The following is a 26,847-nucleotide window of genomic DNA, read 5'->3' on the forward strand; positions in this document are numbered from 1 at the left end:
TCACATCTGGCACGCTGGCCACGTGCTGGGCTCTACGGTGGAACCGCTCACCTCTAGACTGTGACACAAGGGACACACCAGCGTCTGTGTAATGGCAGCCATTCTATTTTGGGTCTCTGGGTGACGGCTTAGCCTTCTGCTCCTAACCCGTGCCCCTGGCACTCTCGCAGGTAACTCTCAGTTACGCACTGCTGACCTGTGTCTCTCAACCTGTCCACACAGGGAAGCAGCCCGCCTACCACACAAAGGGAAGGTCAACACCAAATGAGATACAGCGAGTGTGTCTAAAAGGCATTGCTGTGTGAAGGTAAACAACTAGTAAACAACCCAAAAAAGTGAAATGGAAAAGAAATGCATGCAAAGTGAATGTCTCCTGCAGCGCCGCTCACTCCGTCTAAAGGAATATTCAGCTTCCTTTCAACTTGCAAATAAAGCACACAGTGATTTGTTTGTTTGTTTGTTTAGATTAAAAAGCCAATACGCTATTGGTCCCACATACTGGCCCACTTTCAAGTGTCTCCTCCCTTTTCCTCCTACACCCCGGATCTTCCTTCTTCTCAGCTTTACAGATCATGGCGCATCTGCAGCAGACTCTCACTATTTGCAGTCTGGACGATTCTCAAGTGATTTTGTCAAGGTCCAAGTTTTAATTTCTCACACTGAAAAACGTGCATAAATTAACCAATTAAGATAGGGAAGACGGAATTTCAGTTAGGAACAAGTTAAAGAGAACTGAATTAGAGAAAGAATTACAGGGGCGCCTGGGTGGCTCAGTTGGTTAAGCGTCCGACTCTTGGTTTCCACTCAGGTCATGATCCCACGGTCATGGGATGGAGCCTCACATCTTGTTTTGCCCTCTGCAGGGAATACGCTAAGGATTCTCTTTCTCCCTCTCCCTGACCCTCCCCTTGTGTTCCCGTTCTCGCACACACACGTGCTCTCTCTCAAATCTTTAAAAAAAAAAAAAATAGAATTGCATTTATTGGTGATGAACTCATGAGATTAATACAAGCAAGAACAATCACAAAGGTAGTGATCATCAATACAAGATCATCAATACAAGCCAGCTTTACTAACTTATCTAAAGTCATGCTTTCTGTAGTGTCTACGAAAGTCTATACTTTCATTCCCAGATAAATTGTATGGTATGATGATACCACATAATTGGGAACACTCCTGTGATTTTGAGATGTTTTTTCTTCCAGGAATGCCAACAAATTAATGCACTTCCCTTCCACACACACACCAAGTAATCCAGCAGAGGCTGGAACACTGATAGGGAATTCCTTACTAATGTGACATATCCTTGCTTCTACAGCATTCTGACCATGTGTATATAGAATCAAGTGGCAATGAACTTCTAATAATGGTAACCCCAGTCCCTTGACATACTTGAATCACACTGGCTCTATATCTACCTCTTGAACTGGCCAAACCCCTCCCTGTTTTAGCAACTCTGCACTTGTCTGTGCCTGTCACTTTCTGCCCCAGGATGTCTGCATAGCTTCCTCGGTATCATTTGGGTCCTAACTTGCACCATCTACAGCAGACTCTCCATCCAAGATACCTTGTAACGTATCATCCTGTTTTATTTTTGTCATAGCATATACTACTAAAATAACTTTGTTAACTTAGTTATTATTCCTCTTCATTCCCAGCCACTCACGTGCCACAGTCAACTAGAAAGTACTTTGTGTGAGACCAGGAACCCTGCGTGTTTAAGTCTGGAGGAGTACTCAGCACCAGGCTTCCTAAGTGTTTGTTAAATCATTTAACGGACCTACGTTCCCAGTCTTTTCTTCCTCTCACTGTAGGTATCCCTTCAAAAATGAATCTGCATGTAGGCAATTCCTATGTTTACACTTTTGATAAAGGGACACGGGGGGGTGGGGGATGGCTACAGACCCTGGTCTGAAGATGTTAGCCATGGACAATCGGAGGGAATGGACGCGGAGATCAAGAGCCCTGTCTTCCACCATATTAATCTGCTCGTGATTTCATGATTTGCATATTGTCAGGATTGCATATTGCCTAAACTTCTGCTTCTCTCATTTGGTCCTCTTGACCTTATCTCTAACTGAAGTCAGCATCTACTCTGTCTCTTCATTAGTACACTTACACACAGCTTTCACACCTTCCAAGTTCGTTCAGCATTTTCTCTTACTCCGTTCTGCTGCATGTCACATAGCTTTACCCACATTCGGGGACTTTTCTGGCTCACTTTCTCCCATCAGACTCCAACTTGTCACACTTACCTGTCAGTTAGAGGAGTGATCACTAGCCGAGGACCATTTCCTAAATATTCATAGAAGTACTGGAACTGGGCATCACAAATATGAACAAAGCAGTGCTTCTGAATGTCCTCCCACTGATGACGAAGTTGAGATAGCCAAGCAAAGGCTTGGGGACTGATCACCTGAAAACATCACATGATTGTTACACCCAAGACACTATAATTTTGAGGCAACAAACTTTATTAATCTAATCAATCCTGCTGTTTCCCGTTTCTAAAACTCTCACAAAAGGGCCATCTCTTCTTTGCTCCTACAAGTTGCAATTGCAAAGAGATGAGTCCGTACTTAATCAGAATACGTGTCATAAAAGTCTCCATTTTAAGAAGGCTTTTCCTGTAAAGCAAAATCAGTTTATTCAAGTAAGTTTTTTCCCCCTTTTATGAATCAGCCTAGGGGATCTGATCACTTTTCTAACTTTATACTCATATCACTGAAATCAGATGGAAAAACACACTCCGTAGTCAAACACATACCCTGTAATTTCCATGTGTCAGAGATGCAAACTGTACTTTCAACAAAGTCCATTCTAAAACCAGTTTTACTTTTAGGACAGTGGTCTCCCACTTCATTTTTCATTCAATCAAATTATAAGTTGTTTTTTTTTTGTTTTGTTTTCATTGCTATTCTTTATCTTACTCAAGCCTATCCATTCTTTTTCCATTTTGAAAAAATTATTCCAGTCTTATACATTTGTGATCCTATGATTTCTCGGGGACCATTGAAGTTACCAAAGTTATTATCTACTAACATTCTGACATCTACATAAATGTCAACACTGCACACTTGTGCATATTAAATTATCAGAAATTAGGCGAAGTGTAATTTACCTCTTTGAGTACAAAGGACATGTTTTAAATCATAACTTACCCTACTTCAAGTAATCACCACTGATAAAACATAATATGTAGGAAGGTACAAGATCATACATATTCAAAGAGTTGTTATCAATGGTTCATTATCAAAATGAGAATACACAGTAAGGGGCATTTTGCAAGGATCAGTTTAGGATTAGCAATTAAACAACATCATTCACTAAAGGTCCAGAATTTGGATAAAGCATTGCTTTTTCCATTTATGGCTTACACCATAAAGCACTACTTGTACCTTTTGGAGAGAATGAAAATTCATTTGATTTTAATAAATTGAAAAAGAACTACCAAAACAACAAGAAGCATCTCAAGACACATACATGGATTCAAACTGAGAAAGGAACGGTCTTGCTTTAGAGGGCCACCCCCTTGAGATAACAAAAGGGGTGAGGAGAAAGTAGCTGATAAGCATGATAACCAACATTGTTCAGGAGACAAGCACACTTGTGACATTTCTAAGTAGGAACATATTTTAGAAAAAAGCTGAGGAAATTCTCCTTTCCCGTTAAACATCGCCAGTATTTAAGAGATACAAAGTCTTGGTAAAGAGATAAGAAGGCTATTAATGCCCTGAAAGGATTAGAATATGACTTCTCTAAACTCTGTCATTTAGCCTTAAAAAGAAAAGACAAGGATGGCCAGTATTTCTTTCTTCAAAACAAAGGCACACAGAGATGGTAAATGACAATCACACAGGTGATAATCCCAGGCCAAAGGACCAAGAGCATGCGGAAAAGCCTGAAGATGGGGAAATGGCGACTTCATGAGGTTCTCCTATCCTGTGGTAATTATTTGGATGATATGTATTAGAAGTTTTTGACTTGGAGAAACTTTGTGGGACACCACTTGGGCTAACTCTCATGAAGATGATCAGCTAACTGAAATCAAAGTCACTCTTAGTCACCATAACTAATATCCCAGAACTAGTTAAAAATACACATTAAAAAAAAAAAGACTTCCTCAGAAGTACTCTTGATAATAAAAACCACTTTTAGGAAACAACAACAAAAAGACATAGAATTTCTAAGAAGAACTTGCCTTCTGAGAAATCAGTTTGGCCACCACATCTCGGGCATGGACGTCGATGGTACAAATTGTCATGATCTTCTGCCTGTCTCCAGGTAGGAGTTCTCCCAGCAAAAGTGCAATGAGGGTATTCAACTGAGAAATCTAGAAGAAATTGTGTAAAAAGGTAAAGATTACAAATATTGAGTCTTACAGACCAACAGTCTTCTTATTTGTGAAGAGCCCTCTAGCTTACAAATCCATTTCAAATATGTATTTCAGCTAGCCCTCGAACAACCTGGGGGTTGGAGAGAAAGGAAGGGATGTTATTAAATTAATGACACTTCATTAATTAATTGACAATAAATATTATAACTCCTACCCACAACCCCTTGAGCTGAGTCTCAGGACAGCAGGCAAGTGCCCAAATAATGACAGAGGTGGGGGCTGCCAGCAACGTTTGCTGGCTGCAGTGAACTGACTCTCCATCCTCAAGACAATGAGTCCACAACTTTGCTGGGATGGAAAAAATGATAAATTTTAAAAGGTCAGATTGAGCTAACCTCCATAAAAGTACCTTAGGAACTAAGGATCAAGTCGTCTTTTGTTTTGTTTTTTTTTTTTTTGGTTTTGTTTTGTTTTTATTTGTCATTCTTTTTTGTTTGTTTTGTTCTTTAGGATTTACGTATTCATTTGAGAGAGAGAGAAAGAGAAAGAGAGCCGGAGATAGGCAGAGAGAGGGAGTGAGAGAATCCTTAAGCAGACCCTCACTGGGCTTGGACCCTGATGTGGGACTTGAGCGGAGCTGAAACCAAGCTTTGGATGTTTAAAAAACTGAGCCAACCAGGTGCCCCATTATTTAGGTTTTGTTTTGTTTTGTTTTTATAGAGCAGCCAGGTTAGCAGGAAAATACTTACAATGTATAGTTACAGACTATTGCACTAATTTTTCTTAGCCATATCCCTATTCTTAGGTCCCCTGACTCCTTATATTAGTATTTTTCCAAACTTCCAGTCTCTTTTCACAGAATGCAAGGGAACGAAGTAGAATGACAGGGAATAGAAAATGTTGCATACAGAAGAATATGTATTGTTTTGTGAAGCTTTTGGTCTCAGACTCTTGAGTATGTATACATATATGTATGTGTAAACTAAATCTGATACAAAATATGTCTTACTATTAATAGCCAGAAAGCTTTTAAGATGCTCCCACAGGTGGTCATTTTGTTAGCATGGCTATTTATTGAAAGCATGCCTGCTTTATTCAAGGCTTCTTAGTCACTCCATGCCTTCCCCTGCCACCCCCCACAATTCTGCCATTTCAGGGTAACACAGAGTAAAACAATACTGCCTTTTCTCTTTTTTTACTCTGCAAAGGACAGTCCTTTGCAAACTGTTAGCTTCTGAGAGAATTGGTAATGAGTGAATATGACACATAAGCAGAGACTCTCAAACCTTTGTGGCCTATTATCAAAATCATGCTCCCCACAGCACTCTTATCGCATCCCAGAGAACAGCCAGCACTGCAGACTCCCCTGAGCCTTTGGGGCAGGTGACCCGGAGACGCTGCTGTAACTCCAGTAAGGAGGCGGAAGGCAGGCAGAAAGACAGTAACCATAACACGCATGGCTCACATTACCCTAGAATATGCAAGGTGCCAGGCACTAACCAGGTTGTCTGTATCTTTCCATTCAATCTGCACGAACCCAATCACTATCCCAACTTTGCAGATGAGGAAACTGAGTCACGAGCGTATTAGCAGGAAAGGGGCCATTCAAAGGCAGATGGTCTGCCTTCTGAGCCTGAGCTCTTACTGGTCCCATCACCTTTGAGGTGGAGAAACCCACTGTCCAAGAGGCATTCCGGACAGACTTCCATACAATGGAAGGTTAGTTCAGAGGAATGAAAAGCATGGACTTTAGACCTTCAGAATATACAACACCCTTATAAGCATTTATCTGTTTTTAAAACTTTGTCTATAAAATTAAGCCACATGATACAGCAACAGAGGTGATCACGGTTTCACATATGTCACATTCGGGGTTCCTGAGGTTTTAGGTTCCACGAAGGCACATCTGTGTCTGTCTAGGACACTATTTCATCCGTATAGCCTCCTAAAGAGCTACCTGTCAAACAGCAGGTCCTCGGTGTTTGCCGCATACACTAATGAATGTACATCACGAACTTATGTGCATCCAAGTTTAGCACCAAAGTTCATGTATATGTTGGTTAGAAAAGAGGTGTTTTGGCATTGGCTGTTTTCTCATTTGGGTCAAGATATACAGGCTTTCCAGTCTCAAATCTTACACCAGTTCTGGCATTTGCTTAACAAGAGTGGGTTATAGTGGCAATAATAGTATCTTATGCCTTGTAAGAACATTTATAATTCCAATTATAAATGCAATGCTTTCACATGCATTGTCTTGTCTGAGGCTCCTTCACCCTGTGATTTCTCCATTATTGATTCACTTGCCACCGACCTACAGTCAAGAGGAAGAGAATTAAAAATATAACTCGTCAACATCATCTGCTCAGCTTCCTATGCTGGGGATCTGATGTTGTGTCTCAGGATTCCACATTCCTGGCAATGCTCTCCCATGGGCAATAAAATTCCATACTCACAACAAGACAGTTATAAAATGTCTATCACTGGGGCAGCAGCATTAGGCACGATCACTGTCTGGTCATACTACCAACGCATACACGTTCTTGGCCTGTGACATATGAAACACAGCGGAGCAGCTTTAAAAAACAAATACCCTCGGGGCACCTGGGTGGCTCAGTGGGTTAAGCCGCTGCCTTCGGCTCGGGTCATGATCTCAGGGTGCTGGGATCAAGTCCCACATCGGGCTCTCTGCTCGGCCGGGAGCCTGCTTCCTTCTCTCTCTCTCTGCCTGCCTCTCTGCCTGCTTGTGATTTCTCTCTGTCAAATAAATAAATAAAATCTTAAAAAAAAAAAAAAATACCCTCTCATGCAGTCGGCACTCATTCTTACCCTTGATCAAAGCAGTGTTACGAGATGTTCTCAGAGGATCATGGATGTCTGCCTCAAGTCAACAGCCTCGCCCCACCTTGAAACCCAAGGGACTGTTTTCCTTGTACACCTCGCCTTTGGCACAGCACAGATCCTGTGCCGGAAAGAAGCCTACCTTCGCATACAATCCAAACTCCTCTTCATGAGCACAAAGTCCTCCAAGGCCTCCGATGCTTGCTTCCTACCTCCCATCCCTCCACCCGTACTGGCCCTGATGTTCTTCCATCATGGCTGTTTCAGGGCCAGAGAAATGGTTTCATCTTCCTGGAGGCATTTCCTCTCTGTTCTTTACATGGCTGACTTGCCCTCATCATTCATGTCTTAGTTCAAAATTACCTCCTCAGATCGGACTCCTCTGGCCAACCCGTTTTGTATTACCCCCACCCAATTATTCTATAGGTTCCTATTTTATTTTCCTCATGGTACTTCCTAGTAGCCTATCATTCACTTACTTATTTCCTTGTTTACAACTTGCCTCCTCCACCTGCCTCTAAGCTTTAAAGGAACAAGGCCCTTACCTGTCGTAGGTATGATCTCATTACACACACATCATAGGAAGGAAGGAAGGAAGGGTGGGCAGCAACAAACCACACTGCATCAGTATTTTATTCTCTCAGTCATAGGGTAATGCAAATGTGATGACTGTTTCCAGAGATTACAGGTCAAAGCAGAATGCAGAATGCAGAATCCTTCTGCTAGAGTAAGAAGAAAGTGCCATGATCGCACACAGAAAAAGGGCCTGGTCTCATCAAGGGCTTGGAAAGACATTTTGGAGAAAGGGGTATTTATACTAAGACAATCAGGATGATTATCATTTAGGTTGTAAAAAAACTCAGAGGTTGGCCCCTTACGGAGGCGGAGTGGAAGCCACCCGAGGCAGCCGGTGCACACAGCCAGGAGACAGCCAGGTGACCCTGTCAGGGAACTGACACACGTCTGGCCCGGGAGAGGGGCGGGGCCAGGTGGACCATACGCTCTAAGACACTGGAGACTGGAGACTGCAACCGTGTAGGGCTCGGCCAGCTTACTGAGGACTCAGAACTTCAACGGCAATGAGATGTTGCTGAAGAGTTTTTAAAAGTGTGAGTAATTAGATGTGTTTTTAAAAGATTTCTCTGCCTGTGTGATGATGAATTGGAAGGGAAACCAGACTAGAGGAGAAAGACCTGACAGCAGAATGCTCTAATGGTCCAGGTAAGAAAGATGGGTGCTTGGGACCAGGTTATTAACAAAGCGGTGGAGGAAACCATGAGAACAGGTATATTTAGGGTAACTGAAGAGACGTGGTGGCTGACTGGACAGAGGGTAAAAGAGCGGTCAAACAGGCTACTAGGTGGGCAACGAGCGAAGGACATTGGGTGTTTCTTTCTGACCTTTGGAACACTGGAGAAGCAGGTTTGAGAAGAGTGAATAGATTTCCCACATTCTGGGTTGGAGGTGCCTGTCAGATGTCCAGTGGAAAAGCCCAGGACACGTGCTTCAGGAGAGAGGTCTGAGCTGAAGGTCATCATTGGGAGCATCTTATAAAAGGAAGGAAAGAGCCGTAAAAGCAGACGTGATTAGCAGGGACGTCGTTATGGTGAGAGGACAAAGGCACCGAAGTCAGAGCCAGAACAGACGAGGAGGAGGAGGAGGAGCAAGGAAAGGCAAGTGAAGAGCCCAAGACACTGATGATAAAGAAGATTTCAAGCAGACATGAAATAAGGGAAGAGAGTATTAAAGGAGGAGGAAGCGTTTCTAACAACAACACAGAGAGACTCAGTCGAGGGGTGGAACTGGGTCGTGGAGAGGAATGAGAAAGAGCAGATAAAAGTCAAGTGTTGATATTTAGCTCAGACAGTTTCATTATAATAAAAGTTACAGGGGGAGAGCAGGAAATGGGCGATGTGACATCTGCCGGTTGTTTTGTTTGTAAGCAATGAGACACTTGGGAATGTTTAAATGAGCACAGCGAGGAGCAAAAATGAGACTCGGAAGACACAGGAGAAAAGGCAGCCAGGGAATCCTGAGCGTCCCTTTCAGAAGAGACCTGAGCACAGGTGGAGGAAGGGCTCGCAATAGTCAGAGGCTCTGCTTGTGTTCGAACAAGATAGGAGGTAGTGCGGAGGGATGAACACTAGTTCGTGGTGGCTGATCTAGTTCTCTCTGATGGTATCAACAGATAAGGAGAGTTGCTATTTAATGAACTCTTACTATCTAATAAGCATTGTATGTGTGCATACATAAAGAATATAGGTAGGGGCGCCTGGGTGGCTCAGTTGGTTAAGTGGCTGCCTTTGGCTCAGATCATGATTCCAGGGTCCTGGGATCGAGCCCCACATCGGGCTCCCTGCTCAGCAGAGAGCCTGCTTCTCTCTCTCTCCCCCTCTCCCTGCCACTCTGCTTACTTGGGCTCTCTCTCTAGCTCTCTGTTAAATAAACAAATAAAATATTTTTTAAAAAAAGAATATAGGTATGTAAATCTAAGTTAATCATCACAATAACCCTATGGGGAAGGTACCACCATGATTCCAATTTTATATAAGAAAATCTGCTCAAGATCACACAGTTCTAAACAGTGGAACCAGGATTTAGGACCGGATTCTAGGATTTTATTGCCTATTTTATAAACATAAAACTTTTCCAAATAGACAACCTATTATCCACTACCAAGTCATGCTGGCCAGGCAAGAACTGACCTGTAATGATTCTGGCAATGAATGGAAATAACTAGGTATCCACTACCCATGAATTCTCTTGTTTGCATAAAAATGGAAACACTTCCCAAAAGAGCCACGTGACTCATGACCACCACTGAGGTTTATATGTTAGAGACATCTAAGACACGTCTTAAACATATAATAGGCTTATATGTTAGAGATGTCTAAGGTCCAAAAAGAGGGCCATTTGCTTGGTGGGATGATGGTGAGCTCACCATGAAGTAAGGTATCAGGCACAGGGCATCACAGATTCAAGGTCAGAGAAAAGGGCTGGTTCTTGATCCATGGAGGTGGCTGATTGTCAGTTCTGTCCTGACCCACCCAGCTCTTGTCATGGGGCGGCAGGAAGAGACCATATATGTGAACCTAAAGAACTATGCCTCTCAATCCTACAGGCTTCAATAAGACAACGCAGAACATCATCATCTTTGCAGCAGAAGTGTGCAATTTCACCAGCATCGGGCAAGTCCTTTCCCAACTGAGGCACACCTGAGCCACAGTGGCCGAGAAGCTGGAAGGGGCCCTCTGTTTAAATGTTAAGATCTGAGCTCACAGACCTGAGCGAGCACCGCAAAGTAATGAGTATAGTGCTTAGGGGTCAGCTACCACAACCCTCGATCCCTTCCCGACTGGACCTAACAAGGAAGTCATGTTGCTTTTGGTTTAGAACAATACCAACAAGGATCTCGAATCCTGAAAACCACCCATGTTTCCACTTCAGCAATATCAGGAGCAATGGATTTTCTTTTCAGCTGGAACAAAGTGGCAAAGAAACCAGGTCCCACATTCTCTTGACACCATCAGGGCATGGCCTTCCTTTCCACTATGGCCTTCCTTTCCGCTGTGCATTTCCTACTTCTCCATTAATCACACTGCTAAACCCAGCAGAGTACTGAGCAATGTCAGCGACAGTGCACCTAATTACCTCATTCTTGACACTAATGGAAAGGATTCCAAAGTTTCACCATTAAGCATGATTTTCTCTGCAGGTTTCTAGTGGATATTCCTCAAGTTATAATGTTTCCTTTCAATGCTTGTATTAGAAAAGAAAAAGGGTGTAAAATCAGTATGCTGCCACCTTAAGAAAACTGAAAAAGAGGAGGAAATTGAAGGAGTTGGAAGTAATCAAGATAAAGCGGAAATCCGAGAACTATCAAACAAGTGACAGAAATCAGCAAAGTCAAAGATCAGTTCTATGAAAATGAAGTAAAAAGGATAAACACAGAGAAAGCCTGATTTCAAAGAGAGAGACAGAGAGAAAGAGAGCAAGAACACAAACCACCCACACTAGGTATGAGATCCTCCAGGTGTGCTAAGGATAATGTTAAGGACTGAAGACCAATTCACGTCAATACATTTGAAAATTTAGATCAAGGCTGAAAGTCAAGGTCCTGTAAAGGTCCAGACGGTCAACATCCGAGGCACTGAGGTCTACAAAGTCCCCACTGAAATGACTCCATGTAGCTATGGCAGCGTTGAAGCATCCAAAGACAGGCACTGGGCCAGAGGTGGCCAGAGGGTTGTAATGTGCCAAGACCTGACTTCGATGAAATGGATAAGTACCTTGAAAAACACACATTTTCATAAGTGATACAAGAAAAAAAAGAAAAAGAAAAAGCTATAGAACATCATATATATATATAAAAAGAAATTGATTTATAATTAACAAAATGATCCAAAAGAAAACTCCAGGCCCAGATGGTATCTCCAGTGATTTCTATCGTAAACTCTTTCACAAAATACATGAGAATACAATATTTTCCAATTCCTTTTAAAGAACATAATGCTGATGCCCAAACTGGCAGAGATATTAAAAGGAAACTACAGATAAAAGTTCCTTGTGAACATATATAGAGAATTCCTAGACAGAATATTTGCAAATGAAACCCAGCAAAAATACATATATACATATATAAATGATAATACATCATTAACCAAGTGGCATTTATTTCAGGCATGCAAAGTTGGCTTAGCATTCAAAAATTCACCACAGTAACAGAATAAAAGAGGCAGACACATGAAAAATCTTAACAGATTTGAAGAAGTTCAATGTCTCTTCAAGATAAAAACTCTCAGTATATAGCAATGGAAGGGCTCTCCCTCAAATTCAGAAAGGGCATCTCCAGAAATCTGTAGCAACAATCATACTTAATGGTGAAAATTTAAATTATTCTTCCCTTAGAAATAAGCCAGCAGGTCTGCTCTAACTACTTCCATTCAACATGGCGCTGGAGGTTCTAGCTGAGTCAGAAATTCAGGAAGAGGGAATAAAGGGCAAAGAAGAATACGAGACCAGAAGTCAAACTGTCATTATTGACAGAGGGACATGTTCATGGACACAGCAAGCCTTTGAAACTATAAAAACACTTACTAAAACAATTAAGCAAAGTTTGGCAAAGTCCTAAGACAAATTTGGCAAAGTCCTAAGATTAAAAAATCTATTTTATATGCCAGCCACAAAAATCGGGAAACAAATTTTCAAGCATCAAAATATATTAAGTATTTAAAATTATGTCTAACAAGAAATGTGCAAGACCCTGACATTGAAAACAATAGGAAAATATTTTGAGAGAAATTAAACACAACCTATGTCAAGATATACACCATGTTCTTAGATAAGATGCATCATGGTTGAGATATCCACCCTCCCAACATTCTTATTTCTATTTGATGTCATCCTAGTTAAAATTAATTAGGCTAAAAGATTAGGCTTCCAAAAATAAACAGTATGATAACTTATGTAGATATGAACAGAACCTAGAATGGCCCAAACAATTGTGGAAAAAAATTTAAAAATAGAACTAAGTTGGAGGCTATATTTAACCTGATTTCAAAGCTTACTATAAAGCTATCATAATTAATACAGTGTGGATTTTGCATGAAAATACATAAAGAGATTAATACAACAGGAGAGTCTGGCAATAGATCTCTTTCTATATGACTTTGATCAAGGTGCCAAGTTAATACAATGGAAAGGCAAAAAAAAAAAAAAAATTATGTATGAATAACAGATCTAAATGAAAAACCCAGAACTATAAAGCTCCTAGAAGGAAACAGGAGACTCTTTTTCATGACATTGAGACAGTAAGAATTTCTTATGCCTGACACAATAATTATCAATCAAAGAAGAAAAATTTGATACACTACACATCAAAATGAAAACATTTCACTCACAAAACATACCATTAATAAAATGAGCAGTCTGTTCATTTCTTTCAAAGGAACTGCTACCAAATAAAGAAATCCTCTAATCAACAATAAAAAGATAAACATCCCAATTAAAAACAAACAAAAAAACTGGGCAAGTTTTTTTGAACAGATTCTTCACAATAAAAGATACACGAGTGCCAATAAACATGTGAAAAGTTACTCAACATCTCTAGACATTAGAGATAAGCCAATTAAAACCACAACGAGCTACTACTATGTCACACCCACTAGAATGTCTGCAATTGTACAAACTGATGACACTCAATACTGGCCAGTATATGAAGCAACTAGAATTGTGTCACCTTGTTAATGGGAATGTAACAATGGAGATCTGTCTGGCAGTTTTTTTAAATGAGTAAACATGTACCTTCCCTATGATTCGGCAATTTCACTTTTAGATATTTTATGCAGGAGAAAGGAAAATCTATGCCTATCAAAAGACTTGGACAAGAATGTTTCAAGCAGCTTTAGAAACAGTAGCCTCAAATTGGAAACCCCAATATCAGTCAACAGAATGGATACACAAAGTGCGCTATGGTTACACAATGGAATGGTAAGCAACGAAAAAGAATGAACTTCTTTTTTTTTTTTTTTTTAATTTTATTTATTTGACAGAGATCACAAGTAGGCAGAGAGGCAGGCAGAGAGAGAGAGGAGGAAGCAGGCTCCCTGCTGAGCAGAGAGCCGGATGCGGGACTCGATCCCAGGACCCTGAGATCATGACCTGAGCTGAAGGCAGCGGCTCAACCCACTGAGCCACCCAGGCGCCCAAGAATGAACTTCTAACACATGCAATAACACACTTGTTAAGAAATGAGAACAGTGTGAGATTTTACTCTCCTTGTATGCTCAAGTCAGCCTGGCTCAGATTAAGGGATCCTGGCAGAAGACACAGAGTCTCTGGGTCACAGATAAAGGACAGGTCATTAGTCACACCAATAGCACTGATTAGTATGTACATATAAGCATTTGCACCCATCCCCGATTCCGGACTTTTAAGGGATAACCCCAAAAGAGCCACATAATGCTTGTATATGTAGTGAGGTGTGTTATAGGACAAGAATCTTGAATTTAGGGAATTTACGAAAGCAAAACCATGTCTGAACTTAGCCCTGGAAGGAGGTTTTTTTCTTTATTATACTGGACAGTAAGCCAATCTACCCTTTGCCCTGGAGAGAAATGTGAGAGAGACTATCTTCCAAGGGTGTTTATATAATAAACAAAGGCATTAAGTTCCTCTGCTCAAAAAATGTACAAAACTTGAGACCCACAGAAGATGGTCACCCAACAGTGTGAAGTGAAAAATCCAGACCAAAAAAGAGGATAAATTCATGAGATTGGCCAACTCAACTGCCTTGATTACCATTTCAATTATTTCTGTGGTTATGGGTCTACTCAAATTTCTACCTCATTTTGAATCTATCTCAGAAACAATGTTCATGGAAAATCATCCATTTGTTTTAAATTTTATTTTAAATTTTTATGCTAAACATTAAGTCACACATAGTATTACATGATCTTTTTAAAATCTCTTCTCATAGGAAGTTACGGTTCCTTTCGTGATCTTTTTCCTTCTCTCCCCAAACTCGACTTTTTTTTCTTTCTCCTCTTAACTACAAAAATTTGTTGTTATGTAGATCCCTGGGTGGCTCAGTCAGTCAAGCATCTGCCTTGGGCTTGGGCGATGATCCCTGGATCCTGGGCTCCCTACTCAGCAGAGAGTCAGCTTCTCCCCCTGCCTCCTGCTGCCCCTGCTTGGGCACTTTCTCTCTGACCAATAAATAAAATCTTTTAAAAAGTTTTGCTGTTATGGTCTGTTTAAGGAAACAGTCCTTGGATTTATGGCTCAGACTGGACCCACATGGCATATATGGGCAATAAATCTGCTCTTACATCTGTCACTGTGGAGTTCTTGAGTTACCTCAGGATCTGTTCTGCTGCTTTCTCTAGAACAGGGATTGGCAAACCACCAGCCACCAGACAAAGGTGATCCCTACTGGTTTTTATAAATAAAGTTTTATTGGAACCTTGCCATGGCTCTTTATTTAAAAATTTGCCTATGGCTTCTTCCCTACTGCAACAGCAGAAATGAGCAGATGTGAAAGAAACTATACAGCCCAAAGAAACTAAAGTATTTCTATCCTATCCTTCAAAGAAAATGTTGCCCAACTAGGAATCTAGGGTCAAGATGTAGTCATAGCAAAAGTCCTCTACAGACATCTCACAGTATTTATGAAGCACTTCTCAGGACTTCATCCTGGGAGCAAACATACCCACTGAAAATCTCTTGGGATATACAGAAGGCAGAAGTGGTTCCAACTGTCCGTCTCTTCCACACTTACTCCTTAAGGCTGCCATGGACCCCACTTATGTTTTAGTTATTGAATCTGAGTTTGTCATTTCCAATGACAAATTCCAACTTCATTGGATCAAACAGGCTTCCTGTTATAATAGTCTCTTGTTTCACCTGAAGTTTTCTCCGCTCTCAACAACCAATCTCATCTGCTGTCCACTTCTAGGCATTCCTCAAAGTAACTGGTTTAGTGTATCCAGATACAATACGATTTTTTTTTTTTATTGTTTGCTGGCTATTCAGTAAAATTCTGGCTGTGTGAAAGTAACCAGACGAAACCCAAAGATGAAGTCACTCAGGCCTCGTCCTGGGTCAGCACACCAGAACTTAATTTCTGGGCTCAGCTTCCCTAGAAAGGCAGGCCGAGGGCAACCAGCCAGCAGCCGCCTGCTCCATACAAGAGACCTGCCGCAGCTCCAAGATGTCCCTTTGCTCCATTTGAGGAAGGGAAACCTGATTTAACCAATCAGCAGATGCCCTGTATAATTTCCTTGTGCCTGCTCACTTGGACTATAAAAATCCCTTGCTTTATCAGCATTTTGGGGCCTCTGTTAGACTAGATGATGCCTGATTCATGAATCACTCAGTAAAAGCCTGCTAAATTGGTAAATTATGGAAATTTTTCTTTTAATAGATGAGAGGGGAGGTAAAGAGTATGTGTTCCACTCATATGGGTTCCTGCTACATTACAAAAAAAGAGGTTATCAGATCATGCTTTTCTAGAGAGGCAAGAAGAATAACTCGTGTGTTCAGCATACACTGGGTAGCTTCAGGCTTCATAGGCTCTCCTACTCATGCAATAAAGTTGGGATAAGGAACACTATCAACATTGGATCCAACTGGTTTTGAAAGAATCTCTCAGTGACTAAAAGTGAGGCCAAGCACTGGCCCTAAGAAGCAAAATGAGAGTCTCTTTCTTATATGTATTTCTTCATCCTGGGAGGGGTGATGAATGATTTTATATTGCTTATCTTGAGTTACTGAGAGTGCTCAGGGTCATGTCCCCACACAGTAGCAACTAAGCTTTTCAAGTCCAAAATGTTCCCATCTCTTTTCTGATGATCTTCACACAGATTAAAAATAAAGGAAGAGTAGAAAATCCTTCTTACCAGATCCCAAGCCTCCAGAACAAAGTATTTTGCCAAAGATCCCTCAAATCTGAATGACTGAATTTATTAGATTGGTAGTAGGGATATACACCCAAAATGCAGTATCTTTGCCTTTAATCCCAACATTATCTCACATAAAAGGAAACAAAGAATTTAAAATAATAACTTGGGCAGGTAGATCATCAATTATAGCCAATTCTGATCTCAGTTTAAAATGGAGCAATTTTAAAGGACTAACGTTTCACTTTAAAAACTGCTCACAGTATTAGCGTGAGTAATTTTAATTAAAAACAAACTCCAGCAGATGGTTACATCCATTTTCGAAGAGAGCACACTAAAGGGGTTTCAACTTAGATGCACACACTTCTCATGAACCACACCAAGGCTTCAACAGTATTCAAATGTTAGATTCTCTAATATGCATATTAGTATCAGTTACAAAATTGAAACACTGTACTGAAGGCATCTGTTGGGTGGTCTGTCAAACATTTCAATTTGTGCTAAAAGTGTTTCATAATTAAGCGGATGAATGCCTTCTTCATAAACCTTCCTCGTTGCCTGCTTCTCATCCAACATGAAAAGGAAGCATTACATAACTCTTGAACAGAATGGAAAACTTTATTTTAAGGGAGAAAAAAAAAACCCTAAATTCTGTTAATTAGTGGAATATGTGGAAGCTCTTGGGATATGAAGAACTTTAGCTGTAAGAATAAAAACAATCCATTGTTGCCAACAGGGGAGAGAGTGGGTATGTTTCATATACTGAGAATGGGAAGATGAATTTCCACAATGTTCCACAAGGCTTAAAAGAGGTACACTCTTCGACCTAGCAATCTTACTTCTGGAAGTTTATCCCGAAAAAATAAAGAAAAATATGCACAATCTGTATGTATGAATATACACGGCTGTTTGCTGCAGTACTATTAAGGACAGCCAAAAATCAAAAACCAACCTAATCACCAGTATTAAGCAGTCGTAATAAACGACATTCTGCAATGTACTAGATTAAGCCAAATGGGCAACTCCTTCATTAAACACACACAAAGCAAACATATCCCATGTGCAAAGTCCATGGCAAAAACGAGAGAGGTGGAAGGAGAGAGGGAATGGGGGGGGGGGGCGTGGGAGTGAGTGTGTGATAGTCCCCGATGCCGGCAGTGTACCTCATCAGTAGCAAATGTCATGACAACCTAACGTAGGATTTGGGGACAGATTCAAACATCTGGAGACTGAGATTCAAACTGCCACACGGAAACACAACATTTCTGTCTCCTGCCTCTCGCACTCCCTGAGCAAGCCCGTGAGTTGGAACTGAGATGCTGATATATAGCTGAGATTCTCTGAGTCTTACACAGCCTAATACAGAGCTCTAGAAAAATTCTACCCACCCGCTCAGAGAGGCAAGATGAAAGCCCTTGGAGAGGGAAAAAAAAGTCCCTTCAGAGATAACAAAACCTTAAGCCCATGTCACGTGATCTGGAAATCCTCAACTGATTTATCAACCACAAAATTAATCTAGCATCCACAAAATCTGTGGAGACCTAGAAGAAGCAAAGAAGAGAAACACACTATAGGCATGCACGCTTTCTCCAGGGCACATAGAATGCCTACAGAGAACACACACCTAGTTCAAATTTTAAAATGAACACACAAAAAACCAGATTCAGTTTAACAGAAGAACCAGCCTTAAAAGAACTAGCATTAGAACAGTCTAGATGAGATTATTAAAAATGTCTCTCGGGGCACCTGGGTGGCTCAGTGGGTTAAGCCTCTGCCCTGGGCTCAGGTCACGATCTCAGTGTCCTGGGATCAAGCTCCGCATCAGGCTCTCTGCTCTGCCTCTCTGCCTACTTGTGATCTCTGTCAAATAAATAAAATCTTTAAAGAAAAAATATCTCTTTCAAAGAATTGAGATAAAAAATAAAAACCATAATGAAGAGATGAGTCATCATAAAGAGAGATAGGTAAGTCAACATAAACTGATTTTTCAAAAACCAAAAAGAACTTTGGGAAATTAGAGATACAATAATCAAAACTGATGAAATTAGTATTTATACTGAAATATTTACAGGTAAAGATTACTGGCATCTGCAATTACAACTCATCTGCAATTCGTTGTAAATATAAGGTGGACTAAGGGAACTATAGAGCAGGGGATAAAGCTCAGATAATGTGATAAAGAAAATAAAATGTTAATCGTAGAATCCTGGTGTTAGGTTTGCACATCATTGTACAATTCGATTTCCTTGTCTGTATTAAAATGTTACGATAAATTATGGGGGGGAATAAATTAATTATGCATCACATTAGACACCAATGTTATGTCATTTTGGGGACAGCAACAATGACTAACACAAAATCAAGAGTTGGCCACTTAACCAACTGAGCCACCCAGGCATCCCTGGGTCAAGCACTCTAAAATCGTGTTTTAAATATATTAACTAATTTAATCCTAATATTACAATACAGGTACTATTAATATTACTGCTTTACAGATTTTAACACCAAAGCACAAAATTATTAAATAAGTTGCCCAAGGCAGCACAGCTAATAAACCAATGGTAGAGTTGACATCTGAACCTATATAATATGGACCTCGATACTTCTTTCTTAATCACTATCCTCTATGAAAAACAAGTTAGTGACGTGGAAAATGTATTCAACAAGTCAGGTAAGGGGCGCCTGGCTGGCTCAGTCAGTAGAACATGCAAATCTAGCTCTTACAGTTGTGCGTTCGAGCCCCATGTTGGGTGTAGAGATTATTCAATAATAAATAAACTATTCAAAAAACTACCTAAATTACAGCACAAAAAAATGGAGAGTTTGAAAATATGAGATAGAGGTTGAAAGACAGAGAGCATGAGAAGGTTCAACATAGAGCAGATAAAATTCTAAATGAAGAAATTAGAGCAAATGGAGGAAAGGCATCAATTAAAGAAAAAATGGAGGGGAATTTTCCAAAATTGAAGACAGACATGTAACCAAAGATTCAAGAAGTTCTCAGAGTCCTAAGCAGGTTAAATTTTAATAGCAGGAGAAAAAAAATGTACAGGTAGATACATTAGAAGAAAACATCACAACCACAGAAACAAAAAAATCATAAAAGCAGCCAAAGACCAAAGACCAAATGTTCCTGCAATTAACATGAAGGAAAAATAATATGACCCAAAAGTTTATAGCAACAATGAAGGCCATAAGGTAACAGAATATTTTTTAAAGTTCTGAAAGAAAATTATTCTCAACTTAGAATTTTAGGCCTTAACTGTCAAGAAGGAAGTCAAAAGACAAGGAATCAGAAAATGTCCTCCATAAGCAGGACATTATTGTCACTGAACAAATCACTAAAAGATACACTACAGGAAGAAGGGAATTGGATTTTAAAATAAGAAATGGAGTAAAAGAAAAAAAAGCAAAGTCATAGCTTAATATGTTGGTACATCGAAGATTTAGATAACCCAATTAATGGTTGATTTAAAAACAATTAAATTAGGGATGCCTGGGTGGCTCAGTCAGCTAAGTGTTTCACTCTCGGTTTCACTCAGGTCATGATCTCAGGATGGTGAGATCAAGCCCCAAATTGAGCTCCATGCTCAGCACAGAGTCTGCTTGAGATTCCCTGCCTCCACCCCTTCCCCTGTAGACACTTTCTCTCTAAAAGTAAATATACAAAATCTTAAAAAAAAAAAAAAAAAAACATTAAACAGCAGCATGTAAAATAGGAAGTGGAGATCAGAATAAGAATTTCCACAGTCCTTGTGAGGAAGAGGATGATCTAGTAACAGCTGACCAGAACGTAAGCACTGTGAAATCAAGAACTTTGTTGCTGGACGTACAGAACCTACAAAAAGGCTGACGAGCCCTCAGATGATCAGAGCAAACCTAGAGAAGGGAGGAAATAAATTCTGGCATACCCATATTCGATCACTCTATTTGCCAACTTGATATATATTTATAGCAAGAAAAATGGTAGATAACATTGAGTGAGAAAAAGTAACAAAATGTATTAAATATAAAGAAATATTTTTTCTATGTATATGTAGATACATCGACAGATAACAGCACAAGTACATGTTTATGTCAATAGCTACACACTGACATATATTTAGAGACAGACTGATGTGTCAACACATTTATAAAAAAAGAGGAAAAATTTTTGACACCTATATGCCAAAATGTCATCAATGGTCACCTGTGGGAAGAAAAGCTATCGGGCTATGGGTGTTTTCTAAAAATTATTTTCCCTTTTTTCTTTCTCAATCTGTACTTTCTTTTTCTAAATCTTTCATAACACACGTTAATAAAGAAATCATGACACTGAAAATAAAACTGATAGAAGAAATACCCACAACATATAATTTACTGTTTTAAGCAATTAAGTATTTAATGATCACACAAAATGGTATCTTGTAAGCAAAGAGATAATTGATCGAAGTCAGGGAAAAATAAAGTAGGCATATGTAGGCTGAAAAATTTAAGTTTCAGCAATGATTGATAATACCTGAAATTTAAGAGAGGATGTTAAAACTTTTTTTTTAAAGAATCCTTTCTTCAATAGATAATGAAAGTACTTTTAATAAAGGCAGAGATATCAATAAATTAACTAACCAGAAACTTATTTTTATAAAACTGTAATATAATTGCAATTTAATTAACTGGTAATGTCCATGAAAAAAAAAAATCACCTACTTAGTTTCCTCACCCAAGTGGCACTGACTAGAATTGTAGAGCCACTGCCCTAGGAAGAAACCAGTCACTTTTGAAAATCCAACCCAGTAACCTAAAGACTACTCAATATAAACCAACGTCCCCTTTTCCTAAAGACGCACATCAAGGATCCATTTCTCTCCAAAAGTAAGTAATATAAAGACTTCTTTAGTAACATCAGTAAGTCAGGTGATCTCCACTCAAGATTCAAACAAAATTAAAAGAAAAAATCAAAACACTCTAAAATGTTAAATTTCTGAATATGTTAATGATCCAAGTATCCTTCACCCTCTGCACCTATTTGATTTTTCAGGGACTGAATTTAAAGTAGTGCTAAGAGGACAAGCAATAGAAAGCAGTGGAGACCATTCGGAATCCTGCTAGTCCTGCCAGTGCTACTTACAAATTGTACAACATTGGGAAAACTGCTTAATGTCTCTGGATTCACACTTCAGCCGCTGAAACCAAGAAAAGTAAACACTAATATTTAAATATCTTTCCAGCTTAATATCCTCGTAATCTAAAAGCCAATAAAAAGGCCGAATCTTTAAACAATTCCATAACAAGGAGCACACCTTTAGACAGGAGGCTCACGGAGCGGTCCCAGAGGAAGCGGGGTGCATAAAATGGAACTCGAAATAGACCATTTTCCAAAACTGCTCATCTGTGATCTGTAATTAACCAAAACCCAAAATACATGAAAACATCTGTCTTTGCCGAAGAGCCCTCCATCTCTCTGAGTCATGCAAATCATGTACATATTTTGTAATAAATACTCCATTAGCCTAGATGGAGAGTCTTACACAGAAGGACAGAAATAGGCACAGTATCTGAGTACATGTGAGACACTAGAGACTTGAGAGATGAGTGACGTGATTTTTTTTTTTTAACCCGTGTAGCCAACCAGAAGGATGACACAAAGCTAGAAAAAGAAAAATCAAACCACTGATTGCTGAAATAGTTCCAGCATAGTGCCTGGCACACAGACAACACTCCCTAAATGATGGAGGAATGAATGCTTACCTCTTCAAGTGCCCTCAAGCCTCAAAAGCCCGCACCTATAAAATACCTGTTTTTTATGGAAATCCTTGAGGGCCGTTTCATAGCCTTCCTCCAGTCTACTGAAGGCTATTACAACATCTGTCGTCCACCAGATCTGTGAGCCTGTCAGGGCAACTTGTGCAGGGAAATCCAAGATCCACAACTCCCTAGGTTTTTCCTCGTAAGCTGCTATGGCTTCTGTGATGGAACGTCGCACTGTACCTTGCATGGTCTCTTCAAGTCGCAGGAGCCATGTTTCCACCTTTTGAAGCAAATTGAAATGATTTAACACAGGCTTAACTGTGGAAGAGAGAGAACTCCATCCCTCCATGGGCTTAAAAGCCATGCAGAGAGAGAGGCCTTACATGGATTTCTTTTCAAGATTGATTTATTTATTTTGAGATGGAGAGAGCACACATGAGCATGAATGGGGGGACGAGGAAGAGGACAAGAATCTCAAGCTGGATGCAGGGCTTGATCTCACCACCCTGAAATCACGACCTGAGCCTAAATCAAGAGTCAGACGCTTAACCAACTGAGCCACCCAGGGGTTCCGGATTTATTTTAAATCCAGGTAGAAAACTAGAGGAAGTTGAACTCAGAGGATCAGAACAACTCAGAACAACAGTGAAGGAAGCCCATTGAACTTGTCTTCTCCCAGGACAGTGCTCAAGTTACTCCACCTACAGGATGGCTAATAAATTTTTGCAGCCTCAACAGAGGAGATATTCTCAATTACTGATTTTTCACATCCGAAGACAAGAGGGTTCTGGACTAGGATCCCCTGTGGTAATGCACAGTGTTCTGAGAAACCACCCATCACAGCCATCTACTAGATAGAGGCATATGCTAGAATAATATTCTAGAGCTCTGGGGATATTGGTAGATTGTTTTAAAAATATGGTTTTTTTTGATAATTTTTAAATATACTGAAAACTCTTCTCTGAAATCTTCCTAGTTCTTAGTCTTAAGACAAAGTGTTTCCAGCAAATGTCTTAATTATATTCCCTACTGGTTCTCGTCTTCACACTTGTCAAAAATTAGACAGCAGGAGAGTATAAGAGATAGTACAACTGCTGACTTGCGAAAGTTAATCTTTTTTTTAAAATGCAAGTTTATTTTGCCCCCACAAATTTATCTTAACCCATTTTCTAACCTATTCAAATATGCTTTATTGTATTTACCCATATATCTGTTGCCATGGAATGATACTATCTCATAAAAAGGATATGTACAATATTCACAAATAGATGACCTAAGCAATAAAAAATGACTATAATAAATCAATTCCAAGGACCATAAGAGATCGTGAAGATGTTGAAACTGTTTAGTCGGGGGGTGCCTGGGTGGTTCAGTCATTTGAGTGTCCAACTCTTGGTTTCAGCTCAGGTCATGGTCTCAGGGATCGTGAGATGGAGTCCCTCATCCAGTTCTGTTCTCAGCATGGGCTCTGCTTGAAATTCTTTCCCCCACTTTCCCTCTTCCTCTGCTCCTCACCCCTGCTCACGTTCACTCTCATTCTCTCTCTGTCAAATAAATACATAAAAATCTTTAAAAAAAAAAAAAAGCAAAACACTTTTTCCCCCTCTGTCTGTGTGTGAAAATGGCAGAAACATTCATTCCTAGGATCTTTCTCTGGAGAACTGGGAAGGAGTACTGTGTAGTTAATGAGCTGACAGTCTTCCCCATTGAATGAAAAAGGTGGCACTGCCCTGGCAATGGGCTCCATCTTCCCCAAAGCTTTCACTTCTGACGCTGTAACTGGGTTTTGTTCGCATGTCTAAATTCAAGGTCTGTGATCCCATCACTACTTTAGTCCCATCACTACTTTAAGTCACTAAGTCACAACCCTTGGCGTCACCCAGCAACTAGTTCCTTCAGGAAATCATACATCATTTGAGCATTTCCCAAATACTCTGGGATTCCTACCCTCAATATAGCCGCCTTCTCTCCAGAACCTTCCAGTCCATCTGGGAAGACCAAACACACATATAGACTCATGGATCATCTCATGTTCAAATGACTGTGCCAACAATGGCTACTTAACTCAGTGTGATCTGAGAACTAAGCTCTGATGAGATGTCGTTTGATCCCTTCCTGTGCTGGTGTTTCTTCAGCTTCTGCCCAACCCTCTTTAACAACGATTACCACTTCCCATTATTGCCAACTATCCATTTCTTCAGGGAGCCCACGAGCTCCTCAAAGACAGGGACCATGTCTTACTTATCTCTGGATCCCCAGAAGATTAACCCAGCATCTGGCACATGGTGGGTATTCAATCAACACTCATCAAACAAAATACAAATAGTCTACATTGGGAGAAACCAATCATCAAAGTGCAGGGGAAGAAAAGACCTTAAGGAAAAGCATCTTTTATCAAACAAAGGCAATTAGAAGATCAGCGTAGTGTATGCTCGAGTCTCTGGCCGAAACTGCTTATAGAGAACTAATGAGAGCTCTGTGAAAACGCTCAGTACCAAGGGTTTCCGCGACTGACAACCACATCCGTCAAGTGGACTGTCCTCCTTCTGGGCACTATGCCAATCAGCTCGCAGCCTGCCGGGCAGGGAGCAGGCAGCAGCACACTTTTGTCAAGATAGTTTATGGTGACTTTTTCTAATCACTGTAATAATATCCTAAAGAGCCCAAGAGATCAAAAAATATATTTTAATCAAAGTATTCCACCATCTGCTTTCCCTTCATTTGGCAGGATTTCTTGGTACAATATTAAAAAGCAGCAGAGAGAAATGAAGAAAACCCCTGTTTAAAAAAAAAAAATGAAAAAAAAAAAAAAAGATGAAGAAGCTTGGCATTGCATTTCTGCAAGGGACATTTTAAGGAACCCCGCCACAACCCAAACAGCTCTAGAACGGAGGCCACTGTCTCAGTGACTCCATGGATTAACTCGAGCTGCACAAGCATCATCATAAAAAGATGCGATTCCTCTACATCATCTGCAAACACCAGGAGCTCTTTCATAAATCGTCATGAGCCAATCTCGCCGGTGACCGTTCAGCATATTTTTGAGGTATCCAGCTGGGCGAGGAGCAAATACGCTAACCTAACTGTCGGAGCACGTGGTAGTTAGGAAACGGGACATCAGTGTGGAAGACTCCATCCACTTATTTATGAGCAGCCATTCTAAACATTCACATCACATTCCTGAACCACATGACTCTTTAAAACGTGCGTTCCTGCAAGGCACTACTTCACCCCAACTCTCAGTGGTGGAACCAGCAAGCTTTGTGCGAGACCCTGTCACTGGGCTTGCACCTGCTTCTCCTTCTGGGGTCCACTCGCTCAACCCGTGATGATCCTTCCTAACAAGCTCAGCCATTAGCCTTTCTGACAGCCTGTGGGGCGCTGAAGCCATGTGAGCAGGAACCGGGAAGCAGAGGGGTCACACCGGTCGAGGCCAAACAGGAAGCTCTGATCTCCAAACCAACCAGGGCCTGGTGTGACCGCAGCTGATTTTTTTCTTGTTCAATCCTTTAAAAATTACCCTGAAAATACTCTCACAGCCCAGAAAACCTCATCATCAAATCTTACGTGGCCTGTGCATTCGCACTCAGCTTGGAACGGGACGTATTCCTTTTCTTTGCTGTACATTCCGATCGCTCTGTGGGTCGACTCATCGTGACCCTCTTCAAACTGCAGATCTGTAATGCTGTCGAAGAGTTTGGCAAGGTGACGTGTCACCTATGATCATTTGGAAAGATAAGAGCATTTTTTTTTACTGGAGATCTATTGGGTAACCTAGTAAGGATGAGTTCATGCAATTTTCTTTATGTAATAAAAGTTGTCTCAAAATGTTTTTCTTCAAAATAGCCATTACTTCTTAAATTCCAGAGTTTAAAATGACCTTGATGGGGGCACCTGGGTGGCTTAGTCGGTTGGGTAACCAACTCTTAATTTCAGCTCAGGTCACCATCTCAGTGCTCAGAGATGAAGCCTCATGTGGGATTTCATGCTCAGCACTGAGTTTGCTGGAGATTCTCTCCCTCTGCCCCTTGCTCCCCTCTGGGTCACACTAAATAAATAAATCTTTAAAAATGGATGAATGAATGAATGGGCCTTGATGGAGAAGTGGCCAGGCACTCTGGCTGGATTATCAGATGTTAGGTGGTCAATGCTTATCATAAAAAGTTACCTATCTTTTACTCAGAGATTAGACACTTACCAACTTCCCTGTCTGTGCCATATACCTGTAGCGATCACCCTGCTGGGAATTTTATGGTTGAGTTTCTAAAGTTCAGATATATTCTTAAGCTATAGAAATCGTTTACTACAGGAAAGCTGTGTTCAAATATTTGAAAGGGAAATTTACGTTACATACAACCTTCGTCTCGTGTTGGGTCTCATGTTGGTACGCGCTTGCCTTGATACTTAAGTGTACTCTATGACATATCTATTACAAAAGATTCCCCCAACATTATTGACAAGGAAACTGAAGCTAAAATGCTAGATGACTTTGTCAGGCTGACAATGCTCAAACTAAGTGGCTTTTAGATGTTAGGTCTCCAAATCCAG

At 40.4% G+C, this 26,847-nt stretch overlaps 1 protein-coding gene across 1 annotated transcript in view; it reads right to left on the bottom strand.

Moving 5' to 3' along the window:
- DNAH11 (dynein axonemal heavy chain 11) overlaps positions 1–26,847 on the bottom strand; it is a 294,718-nt gene that overhangs the window by 195,484 nt on the left and 72,387 nt on the right. The window contains exons 10-13 of the mRNA XM_059397525.1: positions 25,867–26,016; positions 22,346–22,579; positions 4,202–4,333; positions 2,256–2,416 (exon numbers count right to left, since the gene is read on the bottom strand). Coding sequence (XP_059253508.1) covers positions 2,256–2,416; positions 4,202–4,333; positions 22,346–22,579; positions 25,867–26,016 — 677 coding nt within the window. The remainder of the gene's footprint in view (positions 1–2,255; positions 2,417–4,201; positions 4,334–22,345; positions 22,580–25,866; positions 26,017–26,847) is intronic.

This window comes from Mustela nigripes, chromosome 4, assembly GCF_022355385.1.
Source record: "Mustela nigripes isolate SB6536 chromosome 4, MUSNIG.SB6536, whole genome shotgun sequence".
Lineage (NCBI taxonomy): Eukaryota > Metazoa > Chordata > Mammalia > Carnivora > Mustelidae > Mustela > Mustela nigripes.